At 47.3% G+C, this 26,609-nt stretch overlaps 2 protein-coding genes across 2 annotated transcripts in view; both read left to right on the forward strand.

Annotated features, from left to right (window-relative positions):
* The window catches only part of LOC144158460 (ATP-binding cassette sub-family C member 2-like), a 104,499-nt gene extending 98,092 nt beyond the window's left edge, over window positions 1-6,407 (forward strand). The window contains exon 27 of the mRNA XM_077689341.1: window positions 6,151-6,407. Coding sequence (XP_077545467.1) covers window positions 6,151-6,301 — 151 coding nt within the window. The 3' untranslated portion in view covers window positions 6,302-6,407. The remainder of the gene's footprint in view (window positions 1-6,150) is intronic.
* A 9,852-nt stretch (window positions 6,408-16,259) lies between these two features.
* LOC144159820 (uncharacterized) overlaps window positions 16,260-26,609 on the forward strand; it is a 62,169-nt gene continuing 51,819 nt past the window's right edge. Inside the window, exons 1-2 of the mRNA XM_077691498.1 lie at window positions 16,260-16,360; window positions 18,843-19,001. Coding sequence (XP_077547624.1) covers window positions 18,843-19,001 — 159 coding nt within the window. The 5' untranslated portion in view covers window positions 16,260-16,360. The remainder of the gene's footprint in view (window positions 16,361-18,842; window positions 19,002-26,609) is intronic.

Consider the following 26,609-nt stretch of genomic DNA (forward strand, 5'->3'; position numbering starts at 1 on the left):
CGTTTACATAGAGCTCGAAAAATCGTCGCATGGGTTGTTCTTCCTTGGCAATTTGGGTGTTTGAAGGCTTGAAGATCGATTGGACGGACTTTCAGCGAAGGTTTTGGCGCACTCTTAATGCTGTTTTGATGTCGTAAAACATTCGCGCTTCTTTCAGCATTCTTAAGGCATAAATGGTAAATGAAAGGGTAGGAGTTAAATTTTTCATAAATTTGCAGGCGTTAAATTTGACACTTTCACAGTTTAGAAAAGGTGACGTAACATATAAAGGGTGAATGTGAAGGATAAAGAAAGCGGTCCAAATGCAATACTTAGACTTCTGGTCATGGCCCTCAAGATGACTGACGAGCACAATTTAGAAAAATGGGTAATAAGTAAACTATCTGTCTACACAAATAACACTAAGAAGCCATTGACAGCCACAGCTGGTCTGTAGAATGCACGTGTATGTACTAGATAGCTTGATTGATTCATTGATTGATTGTAAGGTTTAACGCGCTAGCCCAACGCAGGCGATGAGGCGCGCCGTAGTGGAGCGTTCTGGACTAATTTTGACTACCTGGGCGTCTTCAACGTGCACCGAAATCTTACTAGATAATATTTTTTTTAAGTTACACTGATTAAAAAGTAGTCATCCCACTTTAAATCGCGCTGTAGGCTCTCAGAGAATAAAACAACGGTTTGATGGAACCATACGGGTAGGAAATGTATTTCCAAATAGTGCACGAACGTACAACAAATACCAGTTTCAATACTGCCGTATTCTGGAGCATTAGGACTGTGTAGACACGAGACAACAAGCACGTTGAAGAACAATGAGCAAAGGTTAAGAAGGGCGACAATTATTAACGACTCGAATGTCGGCGTCGGCAAGTCCAGTGAAAGTTCCTTGTTGCTGCACCGCAAGAGGAAGCCCTCTCACTTTGATACAATGAAAATTTTATGTAACGAAAGTGAGAAAGAAAAACCAGAACGGTTGGTTTGGGATGCATGCAGGGCACATCAATAATTGGATATTTGAAAAAGTGCGGCACTGCGGTACTCTTTTGTTTCTTCAAGCCGACCGCCAGACTTTCTTGTTCTACCAAGCAAAGGTCGTAAGGCCCTGCTCTGCGCCTTTTTTAACTGGAATGGAGGCGGGCGGCAATCAGTCAGGCCGTGACTTCCCAGCGTAGCTCTGCACTGTTCCGTTGTTCTCCCCTCCACTTTGTCACCGGCAGCGACAGGTTCTGCGCTTGTGGGTTGCGAAATTGCATCGTCATCTGTCAGAGCACCACACACCACTGCACTGGCCTATATATCTCCGTAAATCGCGAAGCAGATCCCTCAAAAACGTTTGCCATTGGAGCTGTCAAGCCATCTCTGAACACAGGTGGCTGATTTTCTAGCAAAGTTTTGTGACAAAGGCAGAGTGGGGATAATAGTTAAGCATCCTAACCGCTGGCACTTGCGCCCAAGCACACAGTATTAAATGGACTGCGTTCCTCTGGCCGTAGGACCGGCGCCAAGACGCCGGGATGTCGCGCGTAGTTCGAATTGTTCAGGTCTGAACCTATTCGCGGTGGAATTAACAGGCATTTTAACATGTATAGTTCTCGGAAGCTCGTCCCGACGAAATAGCTGCATGAGCCGGAATTACTCATACATTTGAATAACGGAAGTCTGAACCAAGGAGCTTTCGCAGTGACTGGCCTTTTATTGTGGCAGTAAAAGGCACACCAGATCCTTCATTCTTCAACGAGCTTACTGTTGGGAAATGACGATCCCACCGCTGGCACCACTGTTGGGAATGAGCATCCCAGGGCCGTTGCCAAGTTGTGACTCGCATCCAGCTCGTCACCGAGGTTGGGAATCAGCCATCCCGACGCTGTCTCCGCTGTTGCGACTGGCCACCCGAGCGCAGTCACCGGTGTAGCGATGTTGCCTTGCTCCGTCCTCTATCGACGCGGAGCAGAGCCGAGCGAAGAAGTTCTCGAGCCGACGAAAACTTAAAGTAACATTTATATACAGTATGTACAAGGTAAGCAAACGTTACATAACTCGCACAAAGGCGACAGCACCCCTTTCACTCGGTGCTTCCGAAGAGACTGGTGCCGGAGAGAAGCCGCCGAGGAATGCCGACGATGAGAGCCTCCGGGCTTCTTTTATAGCCCGGGAGTTCGTTGTGGCCCCAAGAAGTTCGAAATGCTCCAATCAGGGCTCTCGCTGCCTGAAGTTTGAATTCCGACGAATGGTAGCGAAGCGGTGAGTCAGCTGCGCCGCCAATGGGGAAAGGGAGAGCGATGCCGCCGCCGTCTCCGTGACCTCGCCTCCGGGCGTAGCGACATGCCCTTGTTTGGGTCGTTCTCCGCTGAGAGATTCGGCCGCGCCGCAGCGTCTCGAGATGCAGGAGTCGGCCGTGCCGCAGCGTTTCGAGATGCAGGAGTCGGCCGCGCCGCAGCGTTTCGAGATGCAGGATTCGGCCGCGCCGCAGCGACAAAGGGAGAGGCGTGACTCAGCCTCGCTGTCGGCGCGTCACCTCGTGCAACGCCTTTGGGCCAGGCGCTCTGGCACAACATTACTTAGTGTCAGCGGCTACAGTATGCTACGTAGGAAGCAAGTGCACCTGCGCTAATTTGTTGAGAACAAGATATCCATCGATGTATTCAGCAGGCCGAAGGCCGGGTGCCGCCAGCAGCACTCAGCGAACAGTGTGCCTTGGCACTTTCCCAAAGTGGTCCTAGCGCGCACATGGTTCGCCACGTCCAACACTGCAGTACTCCCTGCTTGTTTCGTTGCTTAACGGGCGCGCTAAACCTAGCCGAGTCACCCGAATTAACAGGAGAAAATGTGGATCTGAATTTTATGGGCGAACCGATACGTCTCATGACATTTGTGAAAATCAGCGATTATTGCCACTCTAAAAGCTGGGCGAAATTTAATACAGATTTTATCGTATGTTATCCAAAAGTAATAAAACATGGGCGGCCCCCTGCACTTCTTTGTTGGAAGAAAGACCACTGAGCCGCAGACCATCCCACCTCCCATGTCTGAGTTGAGAACTACACGTTTGGCATAGAATACAGTGGCGTTTATGCCGTTCCTTAAAGGAGCCATGAAGAGAAAATGCAAGTTGGTTTTATTCGAAAGATTTCGTGTTTTATAGTGCCCCAGCGCTTGTCCGGATACAAACGGTGCTTTATTCACTGAGAAATGAAACAATTTAGGTTAAAATTTTCATTTTCCCGCTCAATCGTGCGTTTTCGTGGTCCCAAGTGACATCACTGAAACCGACCGCTCTGCAGCCTAGAGTACCTTCATTCACGCATCCGCCGTACAGGGTAGAGACACGTATACGCTGGCGCCGCCATTTTTTGTTGCTCGCTCGCCGCCGAAGCAAGTCATTGTGTCAAAACCGCGCTAAAATTATTGCCGCAAGGCGGTTTACTGAAGAAGTTTGAATCATATTGTCTGTTTCGCGTTGCTAGGTCTCGTGGGAAACGAAAAGAATAACGCGCTGAGCCCGTGGGCCCAATTGCGGCGGCACGGGAACGTTCGAAAGTTGTCTCCACCCTGAACAGCGGTGTTGGTTTGTTCCCGCGTTTCTTTACGTTCCGTAACCTAGATGGCGCCACCATACCGTGGCAAGCGTTTGGTTTGTTTTTGCCCGCATTTAAACCTGGCTTGTTTTTGTTCTGGGAGAAAATATTCGTTCCCTGAAACAGTGCTCGCTCGACAAATGGGGTCACGTAAGACACCGTTGCTTGCGTCAATCGGCCAGTGTCGTCTGAGACAACCCCAAGCCCCGTAGTGCTGTGCAGCGAAACCAGGCATGCTGTGCGTAGTACGAACAGCAGAACGCATCAGTACTTCTATGTTTACATGTGCTTTCGTAACTTCCACGGTTTGTCCCATCATTCTTATTGCTTTGTAAAGAATGTGCCCTAAATTTAAGCGCAAATCGCTCGTTCGTCTAGTTTGTAAGTTCTACCTAATTTGCGTCTGCTTCTGCCAGCCTCCGCCAATCGCAGAGCTTAGCCCATGTGACGACATAGGTTCTGTTGCGGGAAATGAGCTGGTGGGTCGCATGACCATTCCCGTTTTTCCTAATTATGTAGCTTATTTGAGCGAAGTTTACGTTAAAAGTGGTGTCAGTATGATTCTAACGAGACAATCTTTTGAATGAACCAAACTTGTGTTTTCTCTTCATGGCTCCTTTAATATATACTTTGAGGTGCTGCGACTAGCGGTATTAGAAATATAAGAGGGGCGAACCTAAACAGCGGTCCATATAAAAACTGCCCTGGAGTAAGGTGGTAAATTTCAGCATTGTTTGGGTGGAAGCGACATCCCGTCCTCACGCGATAATTTGAATTGGGTGGACCCAAGTAGACTTGAATGTGGTAAGTGTGCGAATTATTGTAGCGTCGGCTGTGTCGACAGAGGGTGAAACTGTGACGAAGACAGCGAAGGCTCTCGCGTGTCATTAGCTTCGCACATAATCGCAGTAAAGTTGGGGCACCTTTGCGAGTCAGTGCTTTAGAGACTACTCAAAGCACATGCCGACTGGCCGTGGCGGTTGCGTGCGAAGCTGAAAAAAACAAAGCTCACTGAGCCTCGATTCTTGTATAAATAGCGAAAAGAGCACATTACCATTAGGAAGTGGCGTTGCGAGACGGCTGCCGGACTCCTCGGTGAACGAGGACCCCTGATAGGTAAAGGACCCACTGTTAGGGTCCTTGGCGTTTTGGCGCAAGTGGCGGAGGTGAAAGGCGTCAACTACGAGTCGTGCATGCCAAGCGAAAGTACTAAGACGGGGGGGGTGGTCTGAGGGTGTCGTCGAAATTGGACACTTGTATCACTAAGGTAAATTGTTCAAGCAAGACACATCGCTTGGTTGTTCCTGGCCCCATTTCTCAATTTTTGTAATATCATAACTCATTTTAGCCGAAAGTGGTATCTCCCCAGGATTGGCGCTATTTACGCTGCTGTTGAGCGCAAAAAGAGCAGCCCTAATCACTGGTCTTGATCGAAGTACTTGGGCCGGCCGCTGTGCTAAGCCATTGCGAGCGGTAACAGTGATAAAGGCGATGCACTTTCCAAAGACGAGGAGTGGAGTTCAGGTGAAATAATATCCGGGTGTACATACATCAGCCTCCTCTCCACACTGTGGTTTAGGAAGTTGGGGTGCTTGGCACAAAAGAGAAAGCAGGGCAAAAGGTCGGTAGCAGACAATGCATCGGGAAGACTCTTTCCAAGCACAGCCCTTTTTACAACTTCCCGGGTATCCCGTTCGTCTGCGCCCTTGAGTGAGGGGCTTCACAGCGGCAGGCGTAATTTTCTATGTGGGGCACCGGGAGCCGTCCCGCTGAACGAAGGTGGCGGAGCAGGTTGCATGCTGGGAGCTTTCAGGAACCCGAAGGTGGAGCAGAGCGGCGTGCGAGAGTGTGCCATCTCGAGCAGATGCAGCCGATCTTCGGAAAGTCCGCCTCACTTGGCGACTATAAAATAGTCACTAGAAAGAACCTATCATAGGCAGTCGTCCCCAACACGTCGTTAGCCGGCTCAAGACGCCGCTGGCGAACATTGCCGCTGGGAGTACCCTCATAGTGAAGTTTAGGTGCCAGAAAACATGGGGCACAGCTTGCGTAGAAGCGGTCTTCGCCGTGGGTAGGCAATTGTATGAAATTAAGGGGTACTTTTATTAGTTGCGTCCAATATTACCAACAAGGAACGCGACAGTGACGAGTGGCTTGACAAGAAAGGGCCCTTGTTCGCAGATCGGGGCTTGGGGCCTTGGCGTGCAGCATATCCGACCCAAGCCGCGGCTAACCTGCGTGTTTATATAACATTTATGGTAACCAATATGGACGTAAGAAGGGAAAGAGCCGCAAGTTCTTGGGAGGGCAAAATGGACTCCGCAGTCAACTGCTGGAGAGATCATCATTTGGTGCCATTTAAAAAAAGCTCGAATTTTTTATATAGGCAGCGCTCACCGGAATGTGGCCCCACGGTGTCATCGCTATAGGTATTCATTGCTGGTTTGTACAGACACCCCAATTACGAGAAGCAGCTCAAAATTAAAACAAAATCCAGAACGTAAAAGTTAGCGTGGATTTCTTTATTCAGTACTAGTAGTCTGGATATCAGCTTGCCGCCCTCTACTTCCAGGATACTCGTGATGGAGGATGGAAAAGTAAGAGAATTCGACAGTGTGCAGAGACTACTGTCTGACACTTCATCTGCGTTCTACACCATGGCCATCGAAGCCGGGATCAACAACGCTCCCGAAAACTCTGGAGTTATCTGTACAAAATGCTGACGACCTTTGTCTTTTTTTTCGTGGGAGGGGAAAGGGTAATAAAGGTCAACGGGGTATTAAGCGCTATGTTTACGAGCTTGATTGTGTATGGAAGAAAACTTTAATCGCTTGAGCCATTCATTGTCCTTTCTTAAATTTGTCACCAAAAAGAGAAAAGCGGTGCCATTTCTTTTTTGTTTTTTGGGTTGTTTAAATTCACAGGTTATGAAACTTCATATAGCAAACAACGCCATCACTGCAATGTGAGCTATGGTCGATTTGGGGTCAGTGCTTCTGCCGATGTCAGTGTTAGGTCTTCTGCCGGTGATATGTCCAACGTTTTATTGGGTATATGAGACTTATTCTAGGGTAAAGTGGTAGATGATAATAATGTTTTTTTAAGCAAAAAGTCAGTTTTCTGGCAGCCAGAACCAGAAAAGACCACCTATTTCTAATATCGCCCCGAACATCGTCGCATCTTATAATGTTCTTCGGCTCGTGTTGGTGACTGTGAACACCGAGGAGAAGGATGGGAAGTTTTTTTTTTTAATGATTCATTTCCAAACTCATCAATAGATACCCCGCCAATGCTTTCTCTCAATATTCGAACCAGCAACGTCCGGGAGCAGGATATCGGCGTTATCTGGGCAGCCGTTGCCAGTCGTAATACTGTGTGGGCCTCACTCGGGTTTAGAGAACCAGCTCACAGCCTTGCAAGATTGGCGGGTAGCTGGTTTGCTAGGAGACGTCTATACCATGTGCTTTATATTAGTATGACGAGGGACGAGGGATACGAGGGAACCTTCGGGTGCGCGCAGTCACGTGGACAGTAAAGAGAACGCTATGATCAGGCGGCGGAGACACACAGCCTTGCACCCACATACCCATTTCATCCAGCCGATCAACCTAACCAGCAAGCCACGCCGCTCTGCGTGGCAAACGAGTCCTCATCAACATCGTCCGAAGGATTCCGGTATACACGAGCGATCTAACCGACGTACTCAAAAAATTACCCACACCACCTTTTAACGTAGAACGCGGTAGCACAACTTGCAACATTGAACGGGGAAGACGGGAATGTTTAGTGGGACAATATTTTTGATCCATTCTCACCTTAGAAGTGTTTTGGTCTTGTATTTCCCGAAGCGAAGCTTGAAATAACTGACTTGAACTTGCCACGTTTGATCTAAACGCCGTACAGTAAAAGCCACATTGAAGAGCTCCAGTGACGGTGATGTTGATAATGAATATGATGATAATATAGCTGACGGCCGTATTTAACGTCTCGACGTCTATGGGTAGGCCAGAAGTAATTCCTTCAGTCAAAGTGCAGGCGCTTATGTGGGTACGCGCTCGTGAGTGTAATGGTGAGCTTGCTCTTGAGCGTGCTCGTGAGAGTGCTCGTTAGAGTGCTCGTAAGCGTACTCGTGAACCCGAAAGTTCGTCAGGCGGAAGGGTAGGCCAAAAAGTGACAAAGGCCTCAGTTGGCACTGTGCGTTGCGTTTTTGCCGTCAAGATTCACATGTTTTACCGTCTTGATTGATTGACTGTAGGGTATAACGCCCCGACGCAACGCAGGCGCTGAGGCGCGCCGTAGTGGAGGGCTCAGGATTAATTTTGACCAGCTGGGAATCGTTAACGTGCGCCGAAATCTTGTACACACGGGCGTGTTCACTTTTCGCCTCCATCAGAAAAGCGGCCGCTGACCTCATGCTCAGCAGCACAACGCCTTAGCCACTGAGCCACCATGGTGGGTTAAAATATCAGAAGTACTTATACATTCCAGTTTGACCACTTATTTTTGTAAGCACACAATATTACATGATTTTCAACTGGCTTTTCGTAAGAATTATTCCACATAAACTGCGCTACTGGAGCAAAAAAAAATCATTTTTAGGAATTTTTCAGATATTATGCATTTATGTAGGCTTATCTAAGGCCTTTGACTCACTCCGGCATGAAACACTGCTCTGGAAACTGCACTCGTATGGCATACGTGGCGTTCCATATGACCTATTACTCTTTTACATAAGTCAACATCAGCAGTACCTATTTATAGGCGACCATTCTTCTAACCTAAAATCTATAATCACACCCGCCGCGGTGGCTCAGTGGCTAAGGCGTTGCGCTGCTGAGCACGAGGTCGCGGGTTCGATTCCCGGCCGCGGCGGCCGCTTTTCTGATGGAGGCGAAAAGCAAAAACGCCCGTGTGTACGAGATTTCGGCGCACGATAAAGATCCCCAGGTGGTCAAAATTAATCCGGAGCCCTCCACTACGGCGCGCCTCGTCGCCTGCGTTGCGTCGGCGCGTTAAACCCCACAATCAATCAATCAAAATCTATAATCACGGGCGTGCCCCAGGGCAACATTTCGGGGCCTCTTTTATTTACCGTTTACATCAATGACCTGCATGCCCTCTTGTCAAGGGCGCAAGTTTCAGTAATCTGTAATGCTGATGACACCACCTTGCTGATCAGCGGTAAAACAACCGAAGAAATAAAAAAAAATGTGAAGGCAACGCTGTCGACGCTTTTGGCGTGGACACAAAACCCAGTACTTTTTCGGCCGAAAGACAAGCTCGCTGCTTCACCAAAGGTGTACCTTGGCAGAGGCAAAATCCAGATGGATGACAGTGTAAAAGTTCTTGGCGTGCGTTTTTCTCAAAATCTGACCTCGGACTGTCACGTCGAACAAATCTATAAGAAAATATGTAAAGCTGTTGGTGTCCTCAATAAATGTACGCGTATATTACCCGAACGTATGTAACTGTTACTATATAATTCACGACTCAGGAAGTAATGCAACGGACGATGACAGGTGTAACATTAAGGGACAAGAAGAGAGCAGAGTGGGTCAGGGAACAAACCAGTGTTAACGACATATTAGAAATTAAGAAAAAGAAATGGACGTGGGCAGGGCATATATTATGAAAGCAAGATAACCGTCGGTCATTAAGGAAAACAACATGGATACCTAGTGAAGGCAAGGTTGGCAGGGGCCGGCAGATAGTTAGATGGGCAGATGAGACCAGGAAGTTTACGGGGATAAATTGGTCGCTGATAGCACAGCAATGGCTTCACCACTGGGTCAACATGGTGCGTACCTGCAGCATCTTCGCTGGCCAGGTAAGCACAGTGGTTGCTTTAAATATGGTTTATATTTAATGGAACCATGTTATCGAGCAGGCCATCACATTTCCTTCCCTCTATATCAGAAGACGCAGACAATGTTCATGTCTTGCCCAACTTCATCAAAGCCCTATTGGTGCCGCCCGCCCCCCACCTGGTAAGAGTACATCATAAACACATCTTTGGGGAAATACTTGAACGTACTTGCCTTCTTTTACACGGTGGTATATACGACAACATTAGGTATAACATTAAGGGACAAGAGAGCGGTGTGGGTCAGGGAACAAACGCCTATTAAAGGGAAGCTGAAGCACTTTCCAAAAAATTTGAGTTAGATTAACAGTTATATAGTTTCTTGCGCGCTTATTCCGAATATCACATTGAAATTTATCGTACATGAGTCCAAGTGGCATTTATCTTGCAAAAAGCGCGGCCCCGTTTGAAAGACGCCCGCTTGTCGTCTTTTGACGGCCCTGATTGGTTGCGCCCGTCATGACGTCAAAGGAGGACACCCTTCGGCCGCGCGGGTTGTCGGAAGCATTGCGAACGATCACACGGTTGCCTTTGCGGCAATTTAGCTTGCAGTTTAATTTTCGCACATGACGGGAAGTTTGTTTTATAATTTCCCGTGCTGTTGGTTCAATTATCTTGGAGCCTAAATTTGCTTTACACGACAGAGAACCCCAAAGCAGTGACTGTGACATTGACTAGTGGGTTCCATCAAAATATTTTTGAATTAGGCAACCAGCATAGGGGGATTTTATACCTTATGTTAATATTAGGTACTGCCTTAACTGTTTCTTATTATACACAAAACCCTTTATGCCGAAGATTAATGGGCGTTTTATAAACAATCTACCAGCGAAAAGCACGTACGTGCACTGCGCGAAAAAATAGCGTTCATGCGCTGTAAACGTATATGCGAGACACATCTTGCCGGTAAACGCATAAACCAACAAGCAGACTCTGCTTCCTCATTTCCTTTGTTCGTTGTCGTCCACCCCAGCCCCGTTACTCATCCCCGTACACAAACCCACACGCGCGCGCCATTTCGGCAGCGGCACTACGGCGCCTCCCCGATTGCTAGCTGCACTTAGATGAGTGGCGTCTTACTGCTTCACATACATTTATTCTGCAAACACTGCAGCATACTAGTGGCTGCTCAGCATTATTGGCTGTAGTAGACTTGATTTTCGCTTGTGCGTTGTGCATTCTGCTACAATATTACGGCCACCTCGTTATAATTAACAGACCAGTCGGACAAGGCAGTTACGTTGTAGTTACGTTACTTTAGGTAACAATCACCAAACGTTTGTGATAATGAATCGTTGGCCTGTTTCAGCATTTCTAGATTTAAGCATTTACCGCGCTAGTCGGACAGAGGCCGTATATTTACTCTTCGCTCCTAATTTTTTTAGTATCATCATTATATATATCTCACGACTATCAATGGAGCACACTTGAGGTTCAGGGACAACAAGTGCTTGCCAGGTTATAATATGCAGCCACACGGAATCTTGGGCAAAAAATTAGGCCCCCGCAGTCAACACAAATTATGGCAGGGTGGTGGTTCGGAGTGGTGTTTTTTTTAATTCCAGACAAACATCACCTTATCGTAACATGTATACTTGCAAAATAAGTAATCTGGTTGTCTTGGTTCTTTTACTTCGTAGGAATACTGCTTACCTCTTAGCCGGGAGAGAACTTCTATCAGGATTGGCCCCTTGTTGTAGGTTCGCCAAAAAATTGTTTTTTTGAACACTGTCCTGAGCCCATAGGGAAAGAAAACCGACGCGTTTAACGAAACAAGTATTTCCTGAACAAATGTGACTTGGTTTCTGGAATGGAACAAAACATCCCCGGCCAAAGTACAGCAGTATTCCCCATCCTTCCTAAATCTAGAATCTAATGCTAACATTCACGTCTGTCGCATAAAAAAAAAAAAAAACGCATTGGAGCGGTTTACAAAGTATTTACCGTAGTCTAGTATATTCTCTGTCATCAAGCACAGCCACGTCGGCTGTCGCTTCCGTATGTTATCAAGCATCCCGGCGTGGCATTATTCTGCTTAGGAATACGGCATGACAACGTATGCCTCGTTTGGCGTTCGTGCATACTTTTTCAACACGAAAATTGTACAAATGAGTTCTATCAACCACAACAACAAGTATCATTCACAAGGAAACACGACGAAAAGAGCATGGCCGAGGCGGCTGATCCGGCCGGAAGTCCAGGTATGACGTTTTTCAGCCGGTTTTCGCCCGCGCTCTGCGGTCTTCCGGCATCGCGCGGCGAGATGGGGGCGGGGCATCGGGCCACTTTTGTTTGCTCATTGCGCCGCTTCTGTTGCATGTATTGCGAAAATATTTCGTACACATGAACTATTCAATGTGTACATGCTGCTAGTCAACATTTCTTTTAATTCTAAAACCGCTTCACCTTCCCTTTAAGGACATATTTGTAGACATTTAGAAGAAATGAACGTGGGCAGGGCATGTAATGCGAAGGCAAGACAACCGTTGGTCGTTAAGCGTAGCAGAGTGGATCCCTAGAAAAGGCAAGCGTTGCAGGGGGCGGCAGAAAGTTAGATGGGCAGATGAGATCAAGAAGTTTGCGGGGATAAATTGGTCGCAGTTTGCACAGGACCGGGATGAATGGAGGATAATGGCAGAGGCCTTTGACCTGCAGTGGGCGTAGATAGGCTGGTGATGATGAATATGGTGATGATGGTGATATGTTTCCCTACTTTTACCGCAACTCACGTATTCACACTTGGTCTAGGGCACGACAATCAACAAGAACGTTAACCAGCTTTTTCTAGTAAAAAAGAAGTCGCAAGAATAATAGCGAATATGCCATTAAATTTCCACACGCCTGAACTGTTCGAGAAGTTTAAAATAATTAAAGATTGCAATTACAGCGAATACCGGTTGGCCCAGTCATACCTCGAAGCTAAATAGCTCCCACTTATACCAGGGCTTAGCAAAATTTAAAAAAAAGTATTACAGGATACAAAACACGCCATCCAGACACATGGTATACTCCTACACACCACAAATACGACCGTAAATCCTTAACTTTCACTTTACCCAAATTCTTGAATAACTTTGCAAGTAACTCAGTTGAGGTCGGTAGACTCTCTAAACCGGATTTGAAAGAATATTTTTTGTAACGCGTGTTATATATCTCGTATTTTTCTTGTAAATACCTGTCACATGCACCTGTTGAATTCATTTTGCTGTTCCTGTTACCCTGCTGACCATGACTGTTAAGCACATTTGTTACGTTTACTTGACACGCGTCTCAAGTTTTTTTCTGCTTCTTTTTTTCCTCTGCTGCATCTTTTGATCTGTTCGACCCCGTTGCTGTCAATCACACTGTGGGCAGCCGCCCTGTCAAGCTGCTCCGCGCAGGTTCTGGTGGCAGCTCCTTTCCCTGTACCCATCTGTATGGAAAATGAAGTTGATTTGACTGATTGATTGATATACACATATAAATTGACCTTCACTCAAAGTTTGTTCGTAGTACACGTGTTGTTGTGGGGCCCAGTCGCTTCGTAAGCAAGCAATGCAACGGTTCACTCTGGTCCACTCGGACCAGTACTGTCACTTTTCGCGGCATCTGTATTCTTGTAGAGTGTTTTTTTTTCTGTCTACTTCAGCATATTATGCTTCATTCACCGTGTGTGTCAAATATTTAAAAAATAAATCTTTCAGCAATTGTACTTCTTTTAAATTTTTCTCGTTTCACGCGCGGGAGCTGAACCCGCGCCGAGGCGCATCGCAGTGGGGGGCTGCAAATTAGTTCCGACCACCTGGGGCTGTTTTCCTTGCGGCAAAATATACAGAGATGGGCGCTCTTGGTGCTGACCTATATGAGGAAAATACACGCCATGGGGTGTAATTCCAAGCTGTTTCCGTTGGTTTAAGCACAGCAATGCCTTCGCCACTGGGTCACCATGGTGCGTACCTTCAGTTTCTTTGGTTCCCAGGTAAGCACAGTAGTTGCTTTAAATAGGGGTTATATTTGTTGGCACCATGTTAGCGAGCAGGTCCTCGCAGTGCCTTCCCTCTATATCAGAGGACGCATACAATGTTCCTGTCTTACCAAACTTCATCAAAGCCCTACTAGAGCCACCTGCCCCCACCTAGTAAGAAAAAAAAACATCATAAACACATCTTTGGGGTAACACTTGAACGAGCTTGCGTTCTTTTACACGATGGATTATACCACAACATTAGGTGTAACATTAAGGGACAAGAAGAGAGTGGTATAAGTCAGGGAACAAACGAGTGTAAACGACATATTAGAAGAAATTAAGAAAAGGAAATGGGCGTCGTCCGGGCATGTAATACGAAAGCCAGAAAACCGTTGGTCATAGAGGGAAACAGAGTGATACCTAGTGAAGGCTAGCATGGCAGGGAGCGGAAGATAGTTAAATGGGCACATGAGATCAAGAAGTTTGCGGGGATAAATTGGTCGCAGATATCAGAGGACCGGGGCAATTGGAGATCTATGGGAGAGGCCTTCGCCCTGCAGTGGGCGTAGATAGTTTGATGATGATAATAATAATAATAATAATGATGATGATGATGATGATGATGATGATGATGATGATGATATACGGCAAGGGTATCGTACATACCTAGATGGACAACTCCGGAGGATACACAAATCTTTGCGCGAGGTGTTCTGGGAGAGGCTTTCAATTGCGATAGTGAACCGTGCACACCAGACCAACGCTCAGGAAGTAAGGGAGTGGAGGTACTAAACCAAACGAATAACCCGAAAGGCAGCGAAATTCACTGCCATAATGAACTTTGCCTATATATGACGGAAGGACCAAAGTGCGAGCAATACGGTGGAGACAAATCGAAACCTGTCGCAAGTGTAAGGCGGAAGTCGATCGAAAATCAAATCGTCTGAAGCGAGAATTACACCAAACCCCCTGAGAACGCGATATCGAAGGGCTACGTGCTGCTTTGGAATGTATCACCAAGTAGCTACCCCGGAATTGGCTGGTTTCACAGACTCTTCGGGGGCTGTTCAATGGCTTGAGTCTTTCCGTGATGAACAGCTAGTCTGAGACATTTGGTTTTAGGTTACCAAGTCTAAAAAATCACCATTCCATCGACCTCCAGTCGGTATCGGCACTGCCCTTTTAAAACCCAGTGCCGGTACCGCAGACACTACAGCATCCGAAGCTCATAACTTCCAGGTTCCTATGACGGCCAAACCGAGAATAAGTGCCCACACTGGCGTTCTGTGTGGCACGGCAGATTCAGTATATGGGCCCGGTCCGTCGTGCCCCGATTTACTCCATCAACCCTGGATGTACTTTCCGGTTGTCGCCTAGTCTCAGGAAACCCGACGAAGATGTTATACACCGCGCACGCCTGAGTGTCACCTCCACACGCCCTTTCCGTTTCAAGTTTCATGAGACCAGTTGATACTATTGTAAAGACTGCGGTGATCCTGAAGACATCACACGTGGTATATATGTGTGTAAATGACATGATGCATCCAGACGATAATTTATTGCTACTTCGGGCAAGCTACCCATATCGCATCTTACGGTGCACCATGTATATCACATCTGGTTACGCAGAAAAATGTATTCACGTGCGACGAAAGCCTTCCTGAGTTGCCTCCACAATTCAGCCCAAGATCATATTCTTTATTAGTCCTATAAAATGATGCTACTTGTGCTACAGAGCAGTGTTGTTCACGTTTCAACATTGAAGGTCTGCGTGGTGTCAAGGTACGTGGTTGCATGTCTCCTGTATTATCGCTGTGCGTGCTGCGTTCCCGTGCGGTAATTCCAGTGTTTTCAAAGCTAATCAAACCGGAGGGAAAAAATTGTTTGTATTTCACATCTTTTTTTTTTACGTCCAACTACCGAACTCTCCATCCTCGCTTTCGTTCATTCCATTTTTCTTTTCTTTTTTCAACTGACTGATTCAGTTTTTCACCTAACGTGTTATACTAGGCTCTCTGCTGGACAAATCTCGCAACATTACTAAATTGCATTATCTTTTTCTCTCCCTCCCTCTCCCTTAATCGCACCTACACTTAACAACACCAGTGTGAGATAACAATTGCCCTACTTTCCGACGATTAGAGAATGAAGGGAAAATTAGTCGTTCTCCTGCAGTGCCAGGTTGCCGTTTGGCAAAGGGCACAAAAACTCTCGCACTTTGAAAATGCGTGTTTGGTCTGTATACAAAAATGCATACACCCAGCCATCATATTCCATACTCCTTCAATTACTCCACAACATTCGCACAAACATTGCGAAAAACTTCAACAATCGATGAATATAACAACCAGGACATAAATAGCATTGCATAATCGCATATTAGTGTTCTACATAAAGCTGAAGAAAAAGGGGGTTTAGTGAATAAACGGCTCTGACACCGCATCGGAATATGCGTGGAACAGGAAAGCAAGCTCGGCTTGCTTGCCGGGTACAGGACCTGGGCACTTCAATTTGACGGCTGGGATTATTGGACTGCGCACCACATTGATTGATTTATTGTAGTTTTCAACGTGCCGACGCAACGCAGGCACTGAGGCTCGCCGTAGTGGAGGGTTCCGGATTAATTTTGACCACCTGGGGATCTCTAACGTGTGCCGACATCTCGTACACACGTCGGTGTTTTTTTTTTGTTTTTACCGACTGCTCACGAAATCACGCCTATACATGCGCTACAAAGTGCGCACACGCTTTGGGAAACATGGCGGGCGCAAAACCTTGTCATTACTAACGCCACCGCTGTGTGACCGTGTTCCAGAATGGGTGTTTCCGCTGACGTCTCTGTCTGCGACGCCGAGCAGCTGTTCGACGGGTAAAAAGGCCTGCCTCGACGACACCCACATGTAGAAAGCCGCGGGCCAGCTATTTTACATTGACTCCGTGGCGTTTGAAAGCGAGGTGAGGCTACATAAAAAGGTAGGGGCCTTATTATTAGCCGTTTTATTGTTAAGTACTCTTCGACGTTGAGACCCATGAATGGTGTGGCCACGTACGAGACCGTCATTGTATTTACGGGTTTTCTCTTGATGGCAATGCTCGAACAGGACCCGTTTGTAGGCGAATAGAAATGAATTTATCCTACAGATACATCTGAAACGCAACGCATGAGGTGTAGTCAAAGGAAGTACTGTTGGATACTGTTATCGAAGGCGTTTGGTTTGTTCTCGCATCAAAGTAAATGCTTGCACTGGATAGGCGAACTTTGGCCGTGGGTTACGTGCGGCGATCTAGTTTTGCAGACGCAGTTGTGTTTATTCCTCGATTTAAAGAGGAGTGTTTCACTCCCAAAAATACAAGAAGATTTGGTGCTTGTTAGAGAAAAAACTAAACCACGGCTGCATTTGCGGTCGTTCTTGAATAGGATACATCAAAAATAACTTCAGATTATAAAACAATTTGCTGTAGTAAAATTTACACCCTTTGGTAAAACACGTCGCTCTTATCAAGGCTCGTAAAATATGTATAAGCTGCTGAATAAGCTAACTTTCCTAACCAGGCTTCCGGCTGGTGTTCCGCAAAATATTGATGAACGTGAGAATACTTTCATTCCTTCGTTTCCACGGCTGGAGCTCATAGGTTATCAAGTAATTTACTTGAGTCTAGTGCCATATAGCCATACAGGCTGGCGTCCCCTTTATGCCTGACCCTAATTCTACGTTTTTCCTTTTAAATCATTGTAAGGACCCAAACTATCATATCAATGTTTCCGGAGGTATTTGTAGAATTCGCTAAATTTCTTGCAATCTTTGCAAATAGAACTGACTGATGTCACCATAACTCGACAAGCTTCGGACACCTGTTTTCATTGATTTCTGCTAGGCGATTTCTGGACAGATTGTGTCAGGAGGCATGGTTATTAAGTCCAACCATTATGATGCGAAAAACGGAAGTGCAATTTTCAAGATGCTGTCGGAAAACAGATTTTTTGTGGCGTCAATTATTTCGAAAGCCTCTAAAAGCCTATCCTTCTCTCCGAAGTGTACTTGAGCACGTTAACCACTAAGATAATTTTGTTTAGTATTCCCCAACCAAGGAACGTATTTGGGTACTTAAAAATGTTTGCTTTGAAACTGCAAAAAAAAAAAAAATAAATGACTGGTGGTAAATTAAGTTCGGCTATAATTTGAAGCTTTCCTCAGCAAGCCGTTTTGCAATATGCCTACTGGACTATGTGTTTTTGAAAGGACAGCAGAGGCTAAACACATGTGACTTGGTCACGGTCGGAGCGGCCTTGGGAACTTCATGTTCGCAACCTATTGGAAAAGTTTATGAGCCGCGGCTTGTGGACCTAAATTCGAAAAGCGCGTGGTCGGAGTGCCAGTATGCACACTTCTTATTCACAAGAAGGCTTCAAAACAATCACCCAAACAGGGATTTCAAATGGCTCGTTTCAGTAGTTTTAGCCCAAATGATTGCATAGTGTTTAAACATATGTCGCCCTGGACAGTTGCAGTTCCTCGCTACGGCAAAAAAACTACATCAACTGCATACATTAGTAAAGTGCTTTATTGAAGGTAGTTGGAGCGTTGCTATTAACAAGATCAGTGGAATAGACCATTTAACTACGACCTGTGAAAACTTCAGACCCTTCGTGAGCATCACGGACGACGACCAAGCGTGTACACAACCACCAAAATGGGGTCCAAAGCGTTATTTGTTTGGGGAATTTTTCGGCATCTTCCAAATATTGTCAGCATGGCCAGTAATTAGATTCCCTTGAGAAAAATACTACACTACAGGGGGAAAAGCAATGAACGTGTCTTTTTGTTGTTGTTGTTTCCGGAGCTGCACTGAGAGAGCACAGGTCTCCGTACTTATATGTGGTACTGCTGCGTGTTTCTGCGCCGTTTGAGTCACAAGAATAAAAGTGGTTTCCTTATTGTCTGCTCATTAAAAGATAACGTTTCTTTCATTTTTAGGCTGCTGTATAAATTTTACGGCACTCATGTTTTTTACCTTAAAGCGCTGAAGCTGCCTGAGCCTGTTTAACGCGTTGTACTAAAGGACTGCGGATAAAGATTGACCACTGAGTATCTCTAAAAAGGATAACATATCAACACGCGGCTTTTTTTTTCTCGTCATCGAAACAATTGGCCGCCGCCACTGCCGCCGCCGCCGCAGTAATAATCGAAAACGTGTCCGTGTGTTCAGCAGAACTTTGGGTTATGTCAGCTACGGTGGGGACTAGTGCAGCAATGATATTTTGAACAACTCCTACTGTGGATCTATCAGTATTATCTTGAGCCAATTTTAGTGCCTGATGTCAGTAGGCGTGTTCGGTTGTAAACACGAAGATATGGTGTGCCTGCAAAGCAGTAAAATTGGTAGGAAGAGATAAATTTCACACATACAAGGCTACTGACTTTAAAAGCTCGAACCGAAACCCACTTGCCCGCAGATGGCCGACATCTTTCGACCAGCGCAGGTGGCGTCCTTCCTCCTCAAGTGTTCTCCCCTCGTCATCCTGGCTCTCTTTGGACAACCAGAATCTTCACAAAATCACTTCCCGCTGACTACCTGCGGCCCATACTGGACACTACTCGATTTCGCTCACATCGTAAGTCAGGCTGTGAACCAGTGCCAGCAGTTGTGCAAGGGTAGAACTAAACAATAAAGTTAGCGACAATATTTTGTAGAACACGGTATAATACTGTGAAGTAGTTAGAGAACGAAAAAAAGCATCCGCGCACACCTAACCGGAGTAGGGAATACGAAAGCAAGAACCTCCACTTGAACGCCTGAGTAGCTTTGCATTGACATCGCTAAGTCGACAGGCTTCGTATTCTGGCCCCTGGTAACAACATACAAATGCAAACCGCCTTGGGGCTTTTAAAGTGGTTCAATTTTTGTCTGCTGCACGATGTGCCGATGCCCATTCTTGCCGCTACCTAATCGCCGACGAGGATGGCGAATGTTACTGGTCGTCTATTTGCGCGCTTGGTGGCATACTTCATTTCGACGGAATATTTGCCTTTCATCTGCTGTGACTGCCGCAAACGGCCACCTTTCAGTACGGCCTAGCTTATCCAGACGCCATGAAACGCCCCTTCCTAGAAACATTTCCTGCAGGCTTCGGATCGCTGCTTCCAATGCGGCCGTCGTATTCTACACTGAAAGGGCGAATGTATGTTGGTGACGTACACTTTTAGAAGCCATGCTGTCCGGTCGCAGTGGATGCCCAGCTAATCTGTCATGGTTTGAGCAGTTCTTTCTGTACAGCTGTCTTCACTTCTTTCTTCGCGCCAAGACATCAGTATCTTACCTGCCGGCGGTGTGCACGTAATATGCGGCTCGCTGTCTACGCGTTTGTGCCAGTGCTGTGAGGCATTCCTGTTCGGTGTCCACGTGATCCTCCCGGCCGGCCTTCCTTTTAACTTGAGCGCCACGAGAGCGGCACTGTCACGCACGTTCTCCGGGCTTGTTTTCTCTTTGTTTTGTGTGTGTAGCTTTATTTTCTTCTTGGTTTGTTTATGTTAAGTGCAGAGGACCTTAGGGGCCCGGCTAGTTGTCCCAGCTCGTCCGTGGTCACGCTAACTATACAACGCAGTCAAGCGGCGTAATGGACCCAGAGTCCCACAGCGCCACTCACCCAAAGAGAGGCTTCGAAAAGATGCTCGTTTTTTCCCTCGATTCTGCCTACCGGCCGCAAGTTAAGAGGATAGTTGATCAAGAGGCTTATATAGAGGCGTATAAGAGGGGTGAGGCAGTGAGGGGAAGACCGTGAAGGGTGGTTACAAAGACCGGAAAAGGAACGGAACGGTCTGATGGACGGTCTGCAGAAACGGTCTGCGGAAAAGAAACAAACTACGCGGCACATGGTGTTTGAGTGCGAGTGTATGTATACATTCAAATCTACATGAGAGAAATATTCGTCTATTAGGAGCCCTACGATTTAAGGTTAGCTCAGAGGGAGGTAACTTCAAGGCTGTCGAGACGACGAAAAGAAGAGAGGCAAATATTGTCTACGACCGCTTACCACCTGTAACAGAAAAAAAATTTTGTGCCTGCCCTAAGAGCAGTGCTAGTATTAAACGAAAAGTAAAAAACAGATATATAAATTTTTTTGGTAAGTTGACACGTCATTACTTTGCCACAAAGGGGCACCGCTAGCAATCATCATCATCAACATCATAAAAGAACGGCCCCACAGCGCATATGACGAATCGCTGCTCTGCACTTCTGACGCTTTTCGCGTTGAGTGAAATTGCTCTAATTCTTTTTCTGCTTCCTCGGCGTCTTATGCCTCTGTTCTAACATGATTCTGCTGCCGCGTCTTTCTTGCACACGGAAGACAGCAAATATTTTGTCTTCGAGACGCTGGAAACCTTAGTAAAAAATGTCAGCATCTCCACTCCGTGGATGATGGCGAGGGTGCGGAGTACGGGGACTCGAAATGACATCCAAGTTGCATCCCCAGTGACATCTGATTTGCGCCCCGACCGTCATTCGATTCGACCCGGGAGTTTCACCTTGATTATTCCCTACCCGCCGCGGTTGCTCAGTGGCTAAGGCGTTCTGCTGCTGAGCACGAGGTCGCGGGTGCGTTTCCCGGCCGCGGCGGCCGCTTTTCTGAAGGACGCGAAAAGCAAAAACGCCCGTGTGGGCGATATTTCGGCTCACGTTAAAGATCCCCAGGTGGTCAAAATTAATCCGGAGCCCTCCACTACTGCGCGCCTCATCGCCTGCGTTGCCTCGGCGCGTTAAACACGACAATCAATCAATCAATTGATTATTCCCTAAATGAAACTGCAACTTACGGCTCAAATCGAATTTCGCTTCATTTTCGCTTGATAGTGGTGTGCGCACCCGTGGACGCGGACGGAGATTGGGAGGTCCTAAGGTACCCCGCATAATTACAGGCGAGGGAGTAAGCCGCTTCCGCGCAGAGCGTGCCCTCGTACGCGTCGGTGACGGGGCGCGCTGACCCCGAGGAGTCTGCCGAGCACCTCATGGACGTCGTCAAAGCAGAGGAAGCAGCGCAAGGAACGGGTGGCAGCGAGACCCCGGGAATTACCGCGACGGCACCGAGTGAAGCCGACGCTAGCGAGGAGGAAGGAGACGCTGGGGACTCACGCGGAACGCTGACCAGCGAGAAGGAGGGCGCGCTTAAGAGCGACGAAAGACGCTCGAACGCTGGTGCCTCCGGGGAAGCGTCGGTGCAAGGGGAGGAAACCATGGACGCGGACATTGCTGGGTCGGCGGCAGGTTCGGCCAAGCGTCCGCACGTTGAAGAGGGAGAAGAGAAAGACGAGGCAGGAGACGCGCACATCGGAGAGCCACCAGCGAAAGCGACTCAAGGGCGACGGCTACCGTTGAGGCCCAAGCCCACTATCCCACCGGATAGGCACCCTGCAGAAACGCCGCCCGGGCAACGCAGCCCGAGTGAGCCCTCATTCCCACAGCCGTTTTTCACCCCGTCACGTCACCGTCCCGTCACCGTCTTCCGTCATGAGGGCCGTTTTTCGACCGATTTCTCGCCGGAAATGGTGCGACGGTGACGGGAGGCCGAGCTCTATGTTTGCGTCACGTCAACGTGACGGGACCATGCCCCGCGCTAAACCAGCTAATCATAAAACAAATTTTTACGGCTAAATTTAGCGAAAAGTGAGCACAAACCATTTTATTTACTGTTCGGAATAAAAACGCTCAATTCTAGGCTAAACTGATCACTAGGCAGACGACCCTGTAATCTGACGAAAAGCTCCCGTGTAGATCCAGTCTGAACACTTCTCCGTTCCGTCAACGTCGCTTTTTGTTGACGTGACGGTGCCGTGACGGAGAAGGTGACGGCGGTGTGAATGAGGGCTGACAGTGCTGCTGCGGGAGGGAACGCGTAGCCCGACCCGAGACGCGAAAGGTAGGCGCCATGCTCTCGGCCTCCAATTGAACGGAAATGCCACAGGACCCCGCACTGAACATAGCTACGCTTAACGTCAGGGGATTGGCAAGCAAAACAAAGCAAAGTCAATCGCACAGACTGTTAACTGAGCATGAAGTTGATGTGTTAGCCGTTCAGGAATCCAAAGTACAGGGGGAGGCGGCAGAGACCGAGAGCATGGTGCGAGGTTTCACGGTGAGATACTATGTGTCCGTTAGTCATGCAGTCGGAACGTCGGCGGGTTGTGGGCTTTTTGTGCGAAAGCTGCCGGATTTAGTGGTTCAATCTCTTATTACTTGTTTGTCTGAAAGGTTTGTGGTGTGCGACCTGTCTTTCTGTAAGGTTTAGTGAAGTATTGTGTGTATTTATGCGCCTAATTTACTCGACGAGCGGGTAGATTTTTTTGCTAATGTAGGACAGCATTTATGCAATGACAGGACTATAATATTATTAGGGGACTTTAACTGTGTATTAACCTCGCGTGATAAGACAAGCAGCCGGCCTTTTAAGGATGCGAGCACTGAGTTGTTACGTCAGCAGATTGTAGAATACGGGATGGAGGATGTTGCTGACTGTATGGAGGGAGCCAGAAGCGTACAATACACCCACTTCCAGGGTACCAGCCACGCACGTCTGGACCGGATATACATATCTTTAGAACTGGTTCCGAAGTGCCGCTACTACAGTGTTCTGCCAATGTCCTTTTCTGACCATTGTATGGTCAAGTGTAGGACCAGGTGCAAAAAATGGAGTAATAGTTTCACATGGGACCTATGGAAGGTAAATGAAAACTTTTAAAAGACAAATCTTTCAATGGCTTAGTTATCGACAAACTTAACAAAAGTGAACAGGACAGCCAAAATACGATGGCGGTAGTGTGGGAACTAAATAAACCAGCAGTGAAAATTAAAGCTATCGAAAGGGCCAGCTGCATAAAGTACGAACAAAATAAGAAGGAAACTACGAACTTTGCTGCAAACATTCACAGAACAAGAAAGCAGACAGCCTGGGGCTTACAGAGACGACATAAGACAAACAAAACAAAAACTAGAAATAATAGATGAGGAACGGTATCTTGGAGTGCTAGTGGAAGCAAGAGCAGAACAGGTGATAGCGGGTGAAAGGGCTGCGAAGGCTGGGGTTGGAGGAGGCGCACGTTAGACGGAACCACATAAGCGAGCGAGATTGATTGGAATGGCGTTACATCAGACGATACCAACCACATTGAGCGAGCGTTCTTCGAGTACAACAAATCACTTTTCGCTTTCCGGGAAGTTGATATGAAAAACGTCAAGAAAGAATTTCTTATTAACACGCCGAGACTGGATGATGAAACGAAGGAGCTGTTACAGCAGCCAATAACAGCAAGAGAAGTTCAAGAGGCTATTGACAATTTAAACCCGGAGAAGTCGCCAGAGCCGGATGGTTTAAGTGCGGCATTCTATAAAGAATTGAAAAGTGAAATAGCTACGGTGTTAACTGCCGTTTTCAATGAAGCATCTTATGTGAATGTCCTGCCACCTTGTTATGGATCCGCTCACACGATATTAATCCCAAAAACAGAAGATGGGGCAAAACTTAAACAAGTTACGTCATACAGGCCCATTCCACTCACGAATGTTGAATAAAAAATTTTTATGAAGATATTAGCAAGTAGACTCCAGGGATTAATCCATAAAATAGTAGCATCTCATGAAACCTGCGGTATACGTGGAAGATCTATATGTACTAACAATCACAAGGCCAGGTGCGTGCTTGAGTGTAGCGATGCCGCAAAAGTAGGTGTCGCGGTGCTCCAGCTGTATCTGGAGGAGGCTTTTGAATGTGTGTCACATGACGTGTTGTTTTGTATTCTGGATTATATCAATGTAGGTTCTCTTAGCAAAGAAGGGGTGGCTCTCGCGTACCGAAATTGCACCAGGCGGGTAGTGGTGAATAAGACATTGGGAGCGCCCATTGACGTGCAACGCTCGGTGCGCCAGGGCTGCCCACTCAGCCCACTATTGTTTTGTACTTACATTAAAACTTTGCGTTTGCGTATACTAAAAGACGTAGAGATTCGTGGATTCCGCCTCCTCGAGACCGAAGTGAAACTAATGGCGTGTGCGGATGACATTGCTGTATTCTGTGAAAACAAGGAGAGTATTTATAGAGTAGTCCAGGTCACAAAACGGTTCAGTTCCACAACCGGAAGCCTAGTAAATCGGGGAAAATGTCTGGGTTTCCGGCAGGGCGAATGGCAATGCACCCCCAGCGCTTTTGTCAACGTAGGCTGGACAACAACCCCAGTTAGGTATCTCGGAGCCCCCTACAGTTTTATAGGGATAGCGAACCATATCGGCGAGACCAGACACAAGAAACTCGCGCTAAAGCGGACATGTGGAAGGGGGCTTATTTGTCCACATTTTCTTGGGCGACCGTATGTAATTTGTTCTTAGTATGCAAAGTGTGGTATGTTATGCACGTGTTGCACTACGCACGCACGAATGTGCAAAAGTTGCATCGAGTGTTCACTGTTTTTGTCTGGGCCTCGAATTGGGAGAGGTGCAGTCGCAACAACCTTTTTAGGCGTGTGAAAGATGGAGGAGTGGGGCTAGCGCATTTATTTGTGCAGCACCTAGTAAGTAGATTTCTTTTTTTGAGAGAAGTAAGTGACCCTTTCCTTCGTACAGTGTGTCAATAAGGGCTAGAATTGCTTGGGTTTGGGCGAGTTGGTTTTCCATATCTACTTGAAATTTCAGCTTGAACAAAAAAACGACAGGACTTAGGAAGGAAGGTGTCCGTGTTTCCTTCCTAAGTCCTGTCGTTTCTTTGTTCAAGCTGAAATTTCAAGTCGAATTAGGGCTAGGCAGGGTTCTCCCCGATTTCGTGATTACGACTGAATGCATGACGGGAGGTATATTTGGATATTTTAAGGCAGTTGTGGCCAGTGTGAAGTTTTTAAATGCGAATGCATTTCTTAGTCGGGGGTTGTCGTGCTCCGTCGGCGTGCGCCTGCATTCCTCCAGCGCGAGCGCACGTGAGCGCGCGCCTCGTAGTTCTGCCTTCGTCGTCGTCGTCGTCGTAAATGCGAATGCATTTCTTAGTCGGGGGTTGTCGTGCTCCGTCGGCGTGCGCCCGCAGGTGTTATCTCTCCGCGCTCCTCCTCGCCCCTAGCAACAGCTCTGGCGCGCCTAGCAACCGGAGCAGGTGGTAGCTCGGGCGGGAGTAGCGCAGGGCAAGGGGAGAGGAGGAGCGCGCTCGGGCGTGTGAGGGCGCTCGCATCGCGGAGCTCGGGCGGAGTAGCGGAAAGTGAGTGGAGAGGAGGAGCGCGCTCGGGCGTGTGAGGGCGCTCGCATCGCGGAGCTCGGCGGGAGAGAGAGGTCGCGCGGGGCGGGCGTGTTGCGCGGGTCTCTCTCTCCTCTCCGCGTACCCTCTCTCCGCTCGCTGCGCTCGGAAAATGTATATAAATGCAGTGGAGCGCACGCCTCTCTCCGTTACTGCTTGCCGCAGCGCACTCATCGGTGCACCCAATGCATTCGCATTTCCGCACGATCCCCTTCGGGGAGGGGGGGAGTTTTTTTTAACGCAAGATTTTCAAAAGATTATTTAAGTACGGTTACTCGTAAGAAATTGTACATTGACATTGTCGATGTTGTGTTCCCTGTTCCCATGTACAGGGTCATGTACTGTGGAAGGCCCGGTAGCGATGTGCTTAAGAGGGTTAAAAGAATGCTGATTCAACCAGGGGTCAAGTCCTTTATGTTTATTTTACATACAGGAACATTATTAGTACGAACGTTTATGGAAGAAAGGGGGTTATTCGCACCGCGAGGGACAGATTGTTTTAGTTGTAAATTACCTAAAACGATAGATCACGTATTTTTGCATTGTTGGGACGGAGTATATTTTTGGGGTGTGCTACAGAGGACATTACACAAGAATTTTCCACTAGATCCTCACGGTATACGTTTTCTTGCAATAAATAATTGAGGATGGAGTGCCTTACGATTTAGTTATGGCACTTGGTCTCCATAGTATATGGCGCTCACGTACAGCAAGGTTGTACAATGATGTGGATGTGCGATGTGCAAGGGAGTATTTCACAGGGATCATTGGTCGATTTTTTGACGTTATTAAGTTTCACCAGCAGGAACTACCTGATTGGCTGCCAGAAATAGAGCAACTGATCAATATGAGGGCATTTTCAATTGACAAAGTCAGCCCTGTAGTGGCTGGCAAGTCCACCTCTTGTATGCGTACATATTTACAATGTTTAGATGTAATCTATTGTAAATTGCCAAAGAC

This window comes from Haemaphysalis longicornis, unplaced genomic scaffold (assembly GCF_048455015.1).
Source record: "Haemaphysalis longicornis isolate Haplotype H1 unplaced genomic scaffold, Haemaphysalis longicornis Haplotype H1 scaffold_10, whole genome shotgun sequence".
NCBI lineage: Eukaryota > Metazoa > Arthropoda > Arachnida > Ixodida > Ixodidae > Haemaphysalis > Haemaphysalis longicornis.